This window comes from Etheostoma spectabile, chromosome 7, assembly GCF_008692095.1.
Source record: "Etheostoma spectabile isolate EspeVRDwgs_2016 chromosome 7, UIUC_Espe_1.0, whole genome shotgun sequence".
Classification (NCBI taxonomy): domain Eukaryota; kingdom Metazoa; phylum Chordata; class Actinopteri; order Perciformes; family Percidae; genus Etheostoma; species Etheostoma spectabile.
Genome location: NC_045739.1, coordinates 31,770,526 through 31,784,693, shown reverse-complemented (window position 1 = coordinate 31,784,693; position 14,168 = coordinate 31,770,526). Strand labels below are relative to the sequence as shown.

The 14,168-nt window shown below is 40.5% G+C and overlaps 2 protein-coding genes across 2 annotated transcripts; one reads left to right on the top strand and one right to left on the bottom strand.

The window, feature by feature from the left end:
• The first annotated feature begins 5,548 nt into the window (after nucleotides 1-5,548).
• On the top strand, nucleotides 5,549-7,434 carry LOC116693000 (uncharacterized). The gene is made up of 4 exons (XM_032521674.1): nucleotides 5,549-5,651; nucleotides 6,310-6,418; nucleotides 6,618-6,632; nucleotides 6,944-7,434. The coding sequence occupies exons 1-4, from the start codon at nucleotides 5,592-5,594 to the stop codon at nucleotides 7,432-7,434; spliced, it is 675 nt and encodes a 224-aa protein (XP_032377565.1). The 5' UTR covers nucleotides 5,549-5,591.
• A 629-nt stretch (nucleotides 7,435-8,063) lies between these two features.
• Nucleotides 8,064-12,742, bottom strand: hsd17b10 (hydroxysteroid (17-beta) dehydrogenase 10). The gene is made up of 6 exons (XM_032521671.1): nucleotides 12,646-12,742; nucleotides 11,147-11,311; nucleotides 9,997-10,161; nucleotides 9,148-9,276; nucleotides 8,934-9,042; nucleotides 8,064-8,486 (listed from the first exon to the last, which is right to left on the bottom strand). The coding sequence occupies exons 1-6, from the start codon at nucleotides 12,667-12,669 to the stop codon at nucleotides 8,296-8,298; spliced, it is 783 nt and encodes a 260-aa protein (XP_032377562.1). The 5' UTR covers nucleotides 12,670-12,742; the 3' UTR covers nucleotides 8,064-8,295.
• Between the last annotated feature and the right edge of the window lie 1,426 nt (nucleotides 12,743-14,168).

Here is a 14,168-nt window from a genome sequence, read left to right as displayed (position 1 = left end):
TATAGAGGTTCACTCCTCAGCATAGTGGGCCTGGGTTGGACTCTGACCTGCGACCCTTTGCTGCATGTCATCCCCCCCCTCTCTCCCCTTTCATGTCTTCAGCTATCCTATCAAAAATAAATGCCTAAAAGCTTTTTATTTATTTGTAGTATTAAAACAAGAGTTATCTCAAGACACTTTACAGATAGAGCAGCTCAAGACCAAACTCTAGTGTGTGGCGAGGTAAAACTGCCTTTTAGGGAGAAACCTGGGACAGACCCAGGCTCTTGGTGGGTGGTGTAGGTAAACCGAAGCCTATTTCTGCTTTGAATGTGTTCAGATATATAGTATTTTGCCAGAGGTAAATTATAAACTACATAAGCGTTGATGGATTTAGTTGAATCTGGTCATTGAAAGCATTTTGTGTGAAAACAATTTTTTTTTAAAACACAATTTGATCCACAAAGACTTTTGTTTCACTGCCTGTGTGAAGAGTTCTGAACATGAGAATTCAATCCAAGTGGAACGGGAGATGCAGGGTCCTGACAGCATGACAGGCTTTCAGTTTTACTCTGAGTGAGGGGATCTCCACCTGTTAAACAGAAGTGAAAGAAAATAAAAACCTCAGATAACAGTTATAGTCTTGTAAAAGGCAGACAGAGAAGTGTTTTCCTCCACGATGGACAACAACATGTACAACTTTTTCTGTATTGTAAAAAAAAAAAAAAAAAAAGAGAAAAACTACACAGGACAGTCATGACTTCTCTTGAGAGGGAGAAGAAAAGAAATGGAATTTAAAAAAACACTCAAAACATTATTAACGTTTGCTGTTCATAATGTTTTTCACAGGCTGTGTATGTGTGGGGTGTGTGTGTGTGGGGGGGAGGAGCCCCTCTGAGCTGTTCTGGAAGTGAATGTAAAACATTGACTTCCTGTATATATGCCTCCCCAACGGGTGGAGTCCAGCAGAGACGCTGAGAGCACGCAGCAGACAACAACCTCGTTCAGGTAACTCATCCATCACGTCATATTTGTTATACCAACAATAATGTATGCATGCTTTATGGTATAATTAGTATTTTGCACTGCAGTTTGTATCTGTAATTTACATTTGTATTGTTGGTATTCAGTACAGAATAACCAAATGTTATTTGCATCTTCAGTAACATTGATGATCATTATGAACAGTTACCATTTTGTGTGCAATATGTAATGTGATATATAATATACAGTATAAGTTGCTGCAGATCTTATTGAGGCAGTCGAGAGAATCTCCAGCTGTAATCTGCTGCTGACATTTCCTCTTCTTCTTTCCCAGTGAACTCCTCTTCCTGAAGATGTCCGGTAGGCCAACACCAACCGTGTGCAGCAGCGCATACTTTCTATAATAATAATATACTATATTGAGGACTGATACACTTTTAGTTTCTAATAATTTCTAACTTCAGTGATTAGAAGCAGGACAAAGAGCTGTCAAGATAAAAATGTCCATATTTTGTTTTTTATTGAACAATGTGTTATGATTATTGAAGTATCTTGATGCTGCATACACATCCAGTATCCTGGATGTACACAGTATTTACTATAAAAACAACTTAAAGTGGTATTATTCAACGGACAAGGGTTGGGAGTTAACATATTGCAACATAAGTTCAGATATGTCTTATCATAACCTGCTTCCTCAAGAAGAAACATCAGTTATTAAAAGGTTTTATACCATTAATATAGTCAGGCTTGATCAACCCAACACATTGTAAAGAAGTATATCAGAGTGTCTGTGGATGATATCTGTTTGGAATAATATTTCTATAATGTTTTTACAATGTTATTCTCAAGTGTATCAACTATGTTCTTTGAGATTAAATGCAGCGTCTCTTTGTCTGGAACCTGTCCCACCAGGGAGCTTTTTTGAAGCAGAGGCCAAAGGGCCCAACGCCAACGCAGGAGCTGAACTCTCTACTGAACAGGGGGCCAGAGCCTTTGTCGAAGCAGGACTGGGAAGTGTTTCAGCCTCCGCAGGTCCGGTGAAAGCCACGGTCGGTCTGTCAGCGGACACCGGCGTCGGTGTCGGGCCGTCAGGTGTAGAGGCTAAGGTTCTGGGAACCGGCTTCTCCATCGGCCGTACCATGGGCGTTTCTCTGTTTGGCACTGGGTTTGAATTCAACTTATGGTAGACTGTGGCTTTTTACCAAACACAGCTCTTTGTGAGTGTGTGTTATGTATTGTAATATAAAACAATGAAAGAACTTGAAATGTGCAGCGTTATAAATGAAACTGCTTCGGACTTTTCCAGCTCCACCAGATATCTGTCCTCCATCCTGTCTCCTGTGTTAACGTCACTGCAGATCTGACATGTCAACATGATGACTTGATTCTCTGTGTCTGCTGCTTTTAAATAACAGAATGCACACAGTAGTAAATGTATCAGTCTTTGTCATACTGGAAATAAAGTGCAGAAAAAAGATAATTGTACTATTGTCATTACTGTGTCCCTGCTGAGTGAAGATGATCTGACCATGGTGCATTGCTCCAAACATGTATCTTCTTTTACATAAACATATTTAAAACAAACTAAAAACTTACTTCAGGAAGAAGCCCCCCCCACACCCCACTATTCCTGCTGTTCAAACCTTATACTGGTGTCGTGCATGCACTTCTATCAGAGATATTGCCACCACCTTTATGAGAATGTTATAATATATCCCAGTCCCAAAGAAGGCCAACCGTAGTGAACCTTTAAGTTCAGGTTGCTTCCACCTGGGGCAAAGATCCAGGACCAGTAGATTAGAGCTGTCAAGTCTCTGAAAAGTCTCTCACCAAAACCAAAAGGAAGCGTGTCCCAGCTGGACAGAACGGGGCCATACCACACTGTTTGGAAATATGATAAGGTTATTGGTTTTGGACATGCACTTAATATGTAACCCTACATATATCAGATTATACAGTAATAAACATAAAAGATATTGCTTTCTTTGATCTTTGTGTATTACTTACATACAGTGTCATCTCACTGTGATGGTTGTATTATATTTATGTATTGTATTATACTGTGATGTTGTATTATATTTATGTATTGTATTATACTGTGATGGTTGTAGTATATTTATGTATTGTATTATACTGTGATGTTGTATTATATTTATGTATTGTATTACACTGTGATGGTTGTATTATATTTATGTACTGTATTATACTGTGATGGTTGTATTATATTTATGTATTGTATTATACTGTGATGGTTGTATTATATTTATGTATTGTATATACTGTGATGGTTGTATTATATTTATGTATTGTATTATACTGTGATGGTTGTATTATATTTATGTATTGTATTATACTGTGATGGTTGTATTAATGTGATGCTGGCTCCTCAGAAATGATCATTTCCTGCCAATATCTACATGTGTCTTACCATGAGTGTAACATTAACATTTTTGTTCCGAAACACACACACACACACACACACACACACACACACACACACACCCCCACACACACACACACACACACACACACACACACTTGTACAGTGACTGCTATCCTTTAACTATAATTGAATGACTGACAGATACAGAACCTGTAAGTGAAAGTAAAAACCTACTGCTGGGAAATTGGAGCTTTTCCACTAAGCCTGTATCTGCAGTAGTAGGATGTGTATTATATACATATAACAGTAGTAGGATGTGTATTATATACATATAACAGTAGTAGGATGTGTATTATATACATATAACAGTAGTAGGAAGTGTATTATATATAATATAACAGTAGTAGGATGTGTATTATATACATATAACAGTAGTAGGATGTGTATTATATACATATAACAGCAGTAGGATGTGTATTATATATATATAACAGTAGTAGGATGTGTATATATATATATATATAACAGTAGTAGGATGTGTATTATATACATATAACAGTAGTAGGATGTGTATTATATACATATAACAGCAGTAGGATGTGTATTAGCATGGAAATATTTGCTATATTGCACTAAATGGGAACGTCTTTAGTTTTGCAGATATATCTTTGCAAACCAAAGTGTTGGAGCTGGTGAATATATAATCTGTAATATTGAGAGAAGTACAAATCAACACCCATTTCACCGTTCTGCCCTGCGGACCCTGAGGTTCCAGGGAGTTGGCCATGGCAAACATTTGGTGTCTGTAGCCATAGCAACCCCAATCAAGATTCCCAGAAAACACATCTCTGCCACTCTGTTTTATTTCCTTATACGTCATTCTGTTTGTACTTTAGATTTTCTGTAAGCGTGTTGTCCAGAACAAACAGTGTGAAAAAGAATTTGGTCTTGGTGACGTTAAGTCTGAAGTCCAAATCCATGTGTGAATAACTCCCAAACCCCAAACAGTTAACCCAGACTGTCAACAACACACCCTGCACAATGCAGGCAACATGGATTTCTGGAGAAAGTAAAAACCAACAACACAAACACCAGATCTAAATGATCCCACAATGGAACAGTGATAACTGGGGGGGGGAATGATGGAGTGCTTTTGAGTGGCAGCAGTCAGGTACCTGGGATCAGTAGTAACGTAATGTAAAGTTAGTCAGTGTGATGTCATAGAATATATATCTATAATGTGCTAATATGGCAATGGGACTCCAGCCTGTGGGACTGGGAGATTGTCTTTCAAAGGAACTTATAAAGACACATCCTGCAGACATTGATGACCACTGACTACGAGACTGCTCCAAGCAGCTTGATGTTCCTGGGACTGCAGCTGCACATATTCAGAAGTTTACGGTCCACGAGACCGCAGACCACCTCCCTGGGGGGGCTGCAAGAAGAAAACTGATGACAGATAATCTGGGCTCTTTGGTTATCATTTGTATTATCAGCCTCTTTGACTTGTCATCAATTTTCCTGTTTTCCCCTTATGGTCAAATTATGTCCAAAACCAAAATTGAAAAGCACTGTCTGCATAATTTTCAGTTCATTTTTTTTATTTATTGTTTTCTCAGTTTCAAGTTATTTCAACAGAAGGGTAATTTTGTCGACGTATGGAACTATTTTGCCTCATTTGACAACAGATCATTTTGCCAAAGATCCCTTTTAAGACAAAAATTGTGTTTTATTGACTTTTAAACTGTCTCATCATTCATGTACATGAAGGTTTAAATAAATGGTTTTGAATAGCTGGAGTTTTTTCAGTGTGAGCCTTTTAGGAAACTGGTGAGTTAGTTGAGATACGGGATGAAATTTCAAAACATTAGTCTCCTTCATTTGAACGTATAAGTTCATTTGCTGCCTTAAACCAGAGATCTCATGATGCTATGTGGAGCAGCGTAAACAGTGTGAGACTACAGGTCCAGTTAGAAAGGGGGACTCCTGCCTGGCTAGCCAATGTTGTGATATTTTGCACATGCAAGACTTGTAGTAAAGCCGACAATTTGCATGAAGTTTTTACTTTTGCTTCTGTAACTGTCAGTCCAGCGAAAAACAACCTAGAATAAAACCATGTCCCCCCCATAACTGAGTGTTTGACTATTTGCTTCCTGTTTAACGGTTTATCTTGATGTTCTAATCATGGAGGACACACCCAACCCACTTCCTCTCTGTCGCCCTTTGCTCCAAACTGTATATGAAGAAGTTTTTTACTTACTGTACACACATCTCCTGTAGCCCGAGCAACATCATTCAGGTAAGGAATCCTTCATGTGGTTTTAATTCACTGCTCTCATGTATGTATCAGTGATTTATACTTCTTTCTAATTCAGTTTAGAACAAGAATATCTTACTCACATGTATTTCGTGTTTTAACCCTCATGTTGTCTTCATGTTGTCTTCATGTTGTCTTCATGTTGTCCTCGGGTCAAATTGACCCGTTTTCCTATATCAATGTTCTTTTTAATTCCCCAAAATAACATGATTGATTCCCCACAACGCTCTTTGCCAAGTACAAATAACTTTCATTAATTTTGGGGCGTCTTATTCAATTTTATAGCATTGGAGAAATAATTGAAGTGTTTTTGAAATAGCTTTGAGTAAAAGTTGACATATTCCAGTCTGTGATTATCCATCAACATCCATTCCTTTATGTTTAGTTTCAATAATTCCTATTTTCTGATTTTCTAGCTCAAACATTACACTCTAAAAAGTCTGTTCGACTTTGTATTAAAATGTAGATTCCTTTCAATACATTCATTTCCTTTTATTTTGCTTTCAGATTAAGTTACAGAAAAATGAAAGGTGTGAATGTTGTGGGAACGTGCACCTTTCTACCATAAAATTGATTTTGTTGTATTTTACAATAAACTGCCTTCCCAAAACTCAGTTGTAGGGCTTGTGTGTACTGTCAGGACGGATGGACATGTCTGGGCGAGTCTCAGCCAGCTGGACTGACTGCCCTGCTGCTGGCCAGGGGGTCTATCGCTCTGCTTTTGGAGGGCGTTTCTTCTCAAAACATATGCAAGTGACCTTTTTAATCGGTGAAAGTGAAATTGTATTTAAAACTGAACGTCTATATCTCGTGCTAAAATAGCTCCGTCTCCGTTTGTTAACTTGTTATATATTTTACGTGACCTTTTATGTGACCTTTGTGGATTTTGAAGGTAAAGATGAACTTGCCTTAATATGAAAAAACTAAGTTTCCTTTTTTGTCTTTCAGACATGAACGCTCAGGGTAAGTAAAAAAAAAAAAATCTTTTAATTTTGTTACTACACTCGGCTGTTGATTATTTTAGGACTAGTGTTGATGTCTGAAGAAACTGTTACTGTAATATCTATGAGAATAAAGTCTGAATTTTAAAAGAGCAAAGGTTATGCAATAAAAAATAATTCCAGACCTCTGTGGAGGGGACTGAACTTGCAACCCTCTGGTTTCCAACCGCCCCCCCAACTAACTACATCATACTTAACTGCTTCCAGTAGCTACATAGTGACTTTGATGTCTAGTCCTCTTTGAGGTTAAATGCAGTACCTCTTTATTTGCAGCCCATGCAGTTGTGAGAGGAACTGCAGAAGTTACTGTTGGAGCACCCGGGTTGGTGGAGATGATCGATACCTACGACCGGCCTGGTTCAGCTGTTGCTCTTGGTACCTATGCAGATGCCGGGGTATATGCAGATGGTTTTGAGGATAAACCTGGGAAGCGGATTCCCAAGGCAGGAGTGTACGCTGGTGCAGGAGTGGGATTGGCTCGTGCTGAATGGAGCATTTTTGAAGCTGAGGCCAAAGGGCCCAACGCCAGCGCTGGAGTAGGAGCCTCGGCGGCCTCTCTCAGTGCCAGAGCCTTTGCCAAAGCAGAAGTGGCCAGCGCTTCAGCCGCTGCAGGTCCGGTGAAAGCCACGGTCGGTCTGGCAGTAGACACCGGCGTCGGTGTCGGTCCGACAGGTCTAGAGGCAAAGGTGCTGGGAACCGGCGTCTCCATCGGCCGTAATACGGGTGTGTCTTTTCTTGGCACTGGGGTTGAATTCAACTTCTAGTAGAGGACAGCCAAATGAAGCTCCTTATGGGTGTTTTGTTCCTTTGTCAGGTCAACACTGTGGAATATCTAATCTTTGCTCACGTCTTAGCCTTTCTTACCCTCAGCCGTTATCCATCCATCTTCATCCGCTTACCTAGTATCCGGTCGCGGGGGCAGCAGCTCCAGTAGGGGACCCCAAACTTCCCTTTCCTTAGCCACATCAACCAGCTCCGACTGGGGGATCCCGAGGCGTTCCCAGGCCAGGTTGGAGATATAATCCCTCCACCTAGTCCTGGGTCTTCCCCGGGGCCTCCTCCCAGCTGGACGTGCCTGGAACACCTCCCTAGGGAGACCCCCCAGGAGGCATCCTCACCAGATGCCCAAACCACCTCAACTGGCTCCTTTCTTTGTGATTGTGTTCTGTGCCTTTGTTATGTCGGCACTGTGGAATATTTAATCTTTGCTCACATCTTAGCATTTCTTACCCTGAGCTGTTATGCTTTTTGAAATGCAAAATTTTGAGTTGTGTGATCAGGAGGATTTTAAAGTATGCAAATAAAATTTCTACCCTTTCTGAAATAAATAATCAAACCCATTGGAGCTTTATTATTATCTGAATTAGTTTATAAAACAACCAAGGTGCAGTTTATAAAGTACTGCAACGCTCTGAACGACGTAGACATTTTTTACACACTTTCTCTCACACAAACTTGATAAATGGTGTTTTGTAGTTGATATTTACTGTCAGCAGCTTTCTACAACAAACCTACACCAGGTAGCCAGGCACACGCACACTCAGACATTAAAGTGTTCTTAATTTGAGGAAGGTGGAGATCGACTCCTTGTTATCGTGGCCCCGCAGACACACAGGGCGTCCGTCTCAGGGCTGCATGCGAATGGCTCCGTCCAGTCGGATCACCTCTCCGTTGATCATGGGGTTCTCAGCCAGTGCGGTCACCAGGTGGGCAAACTCAGCGGGGTCTCCCAGGCGCGAGGGGAAGGGCACCTGGCGGGCAAGGAAGGAGCGCACCTTCTCTGGAAGACCAGCCAGGAGGGGCGTGGAGAACAGACCTGGGGGGGGGGGGTGAAAACACACTTGATAAAAATATCATAAAAATATGTCACAGAAAATAAGAAAAAAATGTTGCACACTCATTAACAGTATCTTACAGTGAGTGAGTATATGTACTGTATGTATTGGGGTGGTAGTAGCTCAGTCCGTAGGGAGTTGGGTTGGGAACCGGAGGGTTTCTGGTTCAAGTCCCCGTACGGACCAAAGTATGGTGGACGACTGGTAGCTGGAGAGATGCCAATTCCCCTCCTGGGCACTGCCAAGGTGCTCTTGAGCAAAGTACCAAACCCCCAACTGCTCGGGGCGCCTTTCCATGGGCAGCCCCCTCACTCTGTGATCTCTCCATTAGTGCATGTAAAGGTCCTCATGTGTGTGTGTTATAACAACAGAGTGTAAAGTATAGTTTCCCCTTGTGGGATTAATAAAGTATAATAAAGTCCACCAACCGGGTGCTATGGTGATGACTCGGATGCCCATGGGCGCCAGGTCTCGTGCGATAGGGAGGGTCATCCCAACGATGCCCCCTTTAGAAGCCGAATATGCTGCTTGGCCAACCTGGGGAGAACAAGGAGAGCAAAAAATTAAAAGTTCTTCAAAAAGGAGCGACAACTTTTTTTTTTTTTTTTTTTTTTTTCTCTTTGCGTGTGTGTTTCTAACGACCTGTCCATCGAAGGCGGCCACGCTGGCCGTGTTGATGATGCAGCCTCGGTGTCCGTCTGCGTCCGGCTCGTTTTTCCCCATCGCACCCACAGCCAGGCGGATCACGTTAAAGGTTCCTGCAATGTTCACCTGCAGGAAAGTATTCAGATACGTTAAATACTAATACATCACTCCTCTACAAGACACAAGTACTGCAAACAAAATAACTTACTTAAAGTATCATCAGCAAAATGAAATTCAAAGTATAAAAAATAAACGTATAACATGTAGTAACGTGTTCCCTGTCACTGTGTTCCTCTTCTGTCTGATGTTTCTGGATTAATATTATTAATATTCCATGTGTATGTTGTATTAGACTGCTGTAGATGTTTCAGATTGTGTTCGTTTGAACTCCTTTATATACTGTTGCTAGTTTAATCTACAGCCATGCATCATATTCTATAAGGTCACATGTTTGAAGCCTTGCTGTCCTGTAAGAACCACGTATCTCTAAAAACCTTAAACTCTTCATGGTGTCAGAAAAAGAGCTGTTTTCAGCTTTAAGACGATGCATTTTCCAGCTAATCCAGGAAGCTTTTTAAAGACTTCATTCTTCAGTTTATCACAAACATTCAACATCAACACATCTGGAGATATATGGTTTTCAATGGACAGGAAGGGGATGAGAAACTGTAATCTAAAAAATTAAACTACTGCTGTCAGACATTAAAAAGGACAACATAACCCTCTGGGATGTAGTGGAGTAGAAGTATGAAGTTGCATTAAAAATACAAACCCTCAGGTAAAGTACAAGTACCTTGAATGGGTACTTTGTATTGACTGGTATGCTGTTATCTCTGTTTTTCTTACATTGATGACACGCTGGAAGTCCTCCAGGCTGTGAGGGACGTCCTTCTTGAAGTTATACGTTTTAACAGCGACAGCGATGCCGGCACAGTTCACGGCCAGGTCCAGCTTCCCGAACCGCTCTCTGGCCAGGGACACGGCGGACTGCACGTCCTCCTCCGACGTCACCTAGGAAACGACAAGGCCACGACACAAACATCACCAAACATACAGGTGGAAATCCACCAAATGGAGATATCTTGTTTGGTTTTGTTGCATTCCAGAACTAGAGAAATGTCAGGGATAAAAAATGTGGAGCTTAAATGGGCGTGGTGGGGGGGGGGGGGGGGGGGGTAAAAAGCCCCATTCCGCCAAAACCTGGAGTCGGGTTCTTTAGGGCTGTGATGTGAGGAAAATATTTATTGCGTTTATTTGATGATAATACATTTCCCCCCCCAAAGGCCCCGATATTGGAGGGAATTTTATTTTTGTATCACTTATTTTCCTAGAAAAATATTAAAATTAAAACATTTAAATGATTATATCATCATTTTTTTTCAAGGATCTGTAGAAAATAAGTTTTCTTTTGGCTGTAGTAGGCTGGAGTAACAATACTTAATTTAGAAGTATTTGACACATGTTATGCCCCCCCCCCCCGCAATTTGCAGAATCCATATTGCGATTTCAATTGCGATTAATTGTGCAGCCGTAGTTTGTAATCTTACAATTATAACGCGGTCAATTAATGCAAGAAGTGTCTTTTTCAAGAGCAGGTACAATGAAAACAATTTAGTAGCAAAATATAATAATATAATATTGCAACGCTATATTAAAGATAGCACATGCATCGGCAAGGATATGAAACAGTACACACTTCCTGTCTCCTAAAGGCGCGTGGCCTAGTTTGAACGTGTAGTGAACGTCATGTGGATGAATGAAAAGTTATATTTGAACAATTTATTTATGTGTCCGTCTAGAAATACTGTATATATACTGTTCATATTATCACTAGATTATAATTTGTGATGCATTCATGTGTTCATCACTTGTTGTCGCAGCTAAAGGAGGAGCTCATAGTAATCACTGTAAACTGTAGGGTCCACTTTGAAAAATACCAAATGATAGCAAAAACAATGATAGCAAAGATATCATGTCTGGTGAGTTTTGGACTCACGTCTGCGGGAGCGAAGGCACAGCGGTCCCCCAGACTGGCAGCCAGAGCCGGTCCATCAGAGGAGGGCAGGTCCAGGATCACCGCAGACGCTCCGTTCTGGACCAGCCGCTCCACGGTGGCCCGGCCCAGACCGGACGCACCGCCCGTTACCAGGCCAACCATACCCTATCCACACACACACACGGACCATAGGAGGGAGGGGAGTAGGAAAAGAAAGAAATTAAAACAAGTTAAATCACTTCAGCATTTAGGAGTGTGACAGCTGGGGGACTTGTGTATCACAGCCTGTCGTGAGCTGCTGCTCGAGTATTTACCTCTACACTGTAGAGGAGAAGTATGAAACAGCATGAAGAAGAAATACTCACGTAAAGTACAAGTAACGGAAACTTGAATTTATACTTAAGCAGAGTAACACAAGCGTGTGCGGTTGTTGGCCATATGGAGACACATCCGCGCTGATGCAATTTCTATACACATCTAACAATATACGTGTGAATTTTCACATGTACATAAAATGTATGAGTAGTATACAAAAGTGACTTTGATAAGAGAAAGCCCTGAGAAGGCTGATGCTCAGGTTGGTGGTTTAACTTTACAGTCAATTAAGGAGTTGTTGAAGCATGTCATTTTATCTTATCATTTTATTATTAGTCAACTGAATACAAAGCTAAAGTAAATGGTTAAAAAGATAACACGTTAGAAAGGTAAGAAGTTACACTTCAGTTTTACACCATTAAATTAATTTAAAAACATTACAACGTCATTTATGTTTGGATTTAAACTGATATTCTGATTAGCCAAAAAGTGCCGGGCATGGATAGTATTCACGTTACTTGAGTAATCAAACGTTGTTAAGTTACTTCCCAACCAGGGCAAATGAAACCAGACCGATCTGCAAGGCCAGATAATAATAATAATAATAATAATAATAATAATAATAATAATAATAATAATGTATACTTTTTTAATCCCACAAGTGTAAATTACAATTTACACTCTGTTATTACACACAGGCCTGAACTACACACACTTCACGTGCTATACGTGCACTAAATGGAAAAATGTCAGAAGGGGGGGCTACCCATGGCCAAAAGCAGAGGTTCTGTGCCTTGCTCAAGAGCACTTTAGCTAATTGGCCTACCGTACTTTGACCCATGAGGGGACTTGAACCCGAAACCATCCAGTTCCCAACACAACTCCATACCAACAGAGCTACTACCAATGCAACAAGTGACGACCTACATTATGGCTGTTTTAGGTGGACTAACCCTTTAAAAGAGTTTAACTCCTGAGTGAAATGTGAAGGAGAGGTGAGCGACACTCTGCTGAGGGCGCTGCTGTGTGGACATGTTAGCTACGTAAGGAAACTCCGGAGGGAAACTAGCTAACAGCCAGAGGAAAACACGTGCACGAATCCCAACACGAGCGTGTTCCGAGTAAAGCGCATCATGTTATCTCAGAGCATGTGATGAAAGTCAGGCAGTGTTGTCGTTCCTCACCTTGACACACCGAATATTCGCCATGTTGGTTTGGTGTTAGAGGAGTCGCGGCTCGTCTTCTTCTTCTTGAGCTTTTATGGTTTGGCAACGGGAAGGCGCATTACCGCCACCACGTGGTAGGGAGTGGGACTGCTTATAGATAGATAGATAGATAGATAGATAGATAGATAGATAGATAGATAGATAGATAGATAGATAGATAGATAGATAGATAGATAGATAGATAGACAGCACAGAATATCAGTATAAATGAAATGCTAGGATACAATATACATACATACAATATACATGAAATATACATGAAATTATAATAATAATAGGAATAAAATATGAGAACAAATATTTAAATACAGGATGGTAATAACTGCTTAAATAGGAAGCTAAAATGTAAATAAACCAATTGTGCGGGATATAATAAAATGCATTAAAACAATAATAACGAAGGGGTGCCTGGATAGCGTACCTGTTGGAGCGTGTACACCGTGTACAGAGGCTCAGTCCTTGTGGCAGCGGTCGCAGGTTCAACTCCCACCGGGAGCCCCTTGCTGCACATCGTTCTCTCCACCTTCACATCTCCAGCTGTCTTACATAATGAAGATCTAAGATGCCCCAAAAATATAAAATAACACATAATTATATGTATATAATTTGTTATTTATGTAGTATGCAAAAAAATGTTAAACAAACCAAACATTATTAAGATATTAATTAACATTAATATTATAATAGATTATTCAAAGTAACCATGGTCTGACTTGATGACAGCTTTGTACACTCAGCATGTGGAAATTCTGGCCTTCTTAATGCTTTTTTACTTTAAAAAATAAATTAGTCTGAAAATATACATTAATGTGAATGCAAAATTTTAATAGCAAAGATAAATTGGTCTATTTGTAAAATATACAGTATATGTATATATAGCACAGCTTACTACTGTGGTAGCCATACAGTTAAGCTTAAGCAGTCACTGTGCCTTCCAGATGTGTGTTTGACATTAAAACATGATGCATAAATAATATCCATGTCAGTCCATCCATTGTGCCCAGTTTAATCTGCAACTCAACTGTATTAAGATATGCAGCGGGGCCCCTACACTCGGTCTCTCTTTCAGTTCAGGGGTCCCTGGCCTAAAGTTAGAGACCATCAGGTGCGTTGTATACAGTAAATAACCCTGTTGTAGTAATCCATATTACAGTTATTATATCACGTTCACACAGCACAGAACAAAAACCCTTGTCATACATTTTTGCTATAGTGTCTTTTTACATATTTTTTTATTGTAATATGTATTCATGTTCTTGACTGTAGCACTAATTTGCTTTATTTTAGTAAAATAAATGGTCATTTTAAAACAGCTACACTGGCTTCCCATCTCTCACCGGATCACATACAAAATCCTGGTCCTCACCTACAAAGCCATACACCACCTTGCCCCGTCATACCTCACTGTCCTCCTCTCCCCCCCTGCCAACCTTCACGGTCCCTCAGATCCACCTCAGCTGGTCTCCTCTACGTCCCCAAGT